General features: G+C 57.9%; 1 protein-coding gene across 1 annotated transcript; it reads left to right on the top strand.

The window, feature by feature from the left end:
* Positions 1–286: 286 nt before the first annotated feature.
* Positions 287–1,168, top strand: GUITHDRAFT_122122 (hypothetical protein; the record flags this gene model as incomplete). Its single annotated transcript, XM_005818605.1, has 5 exons — positions 287–354; positions 413–426; positions 476–671; positions 939–1,053; positions 1,099–1,168. Coding segments are annotated over 5 exons (463 nt in total), but the record flags the coding sequence as incomplete, so codon positions are not given.
* Between the last annotated feature and the right edge of the window lie 223 nt (positions 1,169–1,391).

The following is a 1,391-nucleotide window of genomic DNA, read 5'->3' as shown; positions in this document are numbered from 1 at the left end:
GGTAGGGAGGAGGAGGAGAACCGGAACAAGGAGGGCGATGGGGCAGTATCAGAAGAAGGGAGAGGAGGAGGAGGAGGAGGAGAGAAGGGCAGAGCAAACATGAAGCAGATAGCCTTGCTTCACGCGATGATGTAGGAGAGAAGGGTATGGGACAGCTCCAGGCGATGGAATGAATAGAGATGGGAATGATTCGTTCACGACAAGTTTCTGCATGTGCTCTGTGGGCAAACGATGAGGGAAAGGGAGAGTAGAGACGTAAGAATTTTGCTCATGCGAAGTAGCAGACATGGTCGAGTCCAAGACAGGAGACGATTCTGAGCCTTACTATGCTGATTTCACCAAGAAGGACAGCAGGTACCTTGTGCATTGCTGTTGCTCCTCTCGCTCTGACCTCTCGCCCTCCCTTGCGCAGCCTCCCTAAGCCTGGTACTTGAAGCGCAACGAGAGGCTTGTGGATCAGTGACGATGGTGGTAGTTGTGGACCTCATCTACTGGAAAGATGCCAAGATGAGCGGAGCAGCGCTAGGGGCAGGCATCGTCCTCTACGTGCTTACTAGCTTCAGAGGATACACCTACCTCTCCCTCACAAGCCTCCTCCTCCTCACCCACCTCCTCATCAGCCTCGCGATGACGTTGGTGGCGAGATGGCAGGGCAAGTCCACGCCGCAAGGGTGTGTCCGACCCTCCCCCCCCCCCCCTCCCCACCCACCCACTGTCCCTGCTTCTTGCAGTCACCCTCCTCCATCCCCCATCCTTGCCTCGCCTGTCCCTCCTTTCTCTTTCCCTCCTCCTTTCTCCGTCCTACACTCCTCGCTCCACCCTCTCCTCATCCCTTCTTCCTCCTCCTGCGCAGCTTCTCCTCCCCCTCTCCCCCTCGTCTTCCTCGTCCCTCCCCCTCCCCTCCCCTCCCGTGCCGAGGCACTCATGAGCAAGGGCAGCAAACCCCTGCAGGTGGACCCGGAGCTGGCCAAGAAGGCTGTGGAGCATGTCAACCGAGCGATCGTGTGGTATTCGGAGCTTCTCCGAGGAGAGGACGTCATGACTGCTGGCAAGGTGAGCTGACGATCTTGACATCCCAAATCCTCACCAGCTGGGCAGGTGGTGGGCGTGCTGTTCGTGACCTGGACCCTTGGCTCCTGGTTCGATGGGCCAACATTGCTCATGCTAAGTAAGAACCCTTCCTTTCTGCTCTTAGCTCCATTCCCCCCTCCCCCTCCTCTTCCCCCCTTCCACCTCCACCTTCCCCTCCCCTTCTCCTTCTCCTTGCCCCTCTCCCTACCCTCTACCTCCTGTTGCTACCTCCTCCTGTTGTCCCCTCCTTCCACTTCTCGCTGCAGTGTTACCTCTCCTCCTCCCTTCTTCCTCTTTTGCTTGGCTCCTTTCTATCTCGT

The sequence above is a fragment of the Guillardia theta genome (assembly GCF_000315625.1).
Source record: "Guillardia theta CCMP2712 unplaced genomic scaffold GUITHscaffold_286, whole genome shotgun sequence".
In the NCBI taxonomy this organism is placed as follows: domain Eukaryota; class Cryptophyceae; order Pyrenomonadales; family Geminigeraceae; genus Guillardia; species Guillardia theta.
Note: the sequence above shows the minus strand (reverse complement) of the source record. Positions and strands in the feature narration are given on the sequence as shown.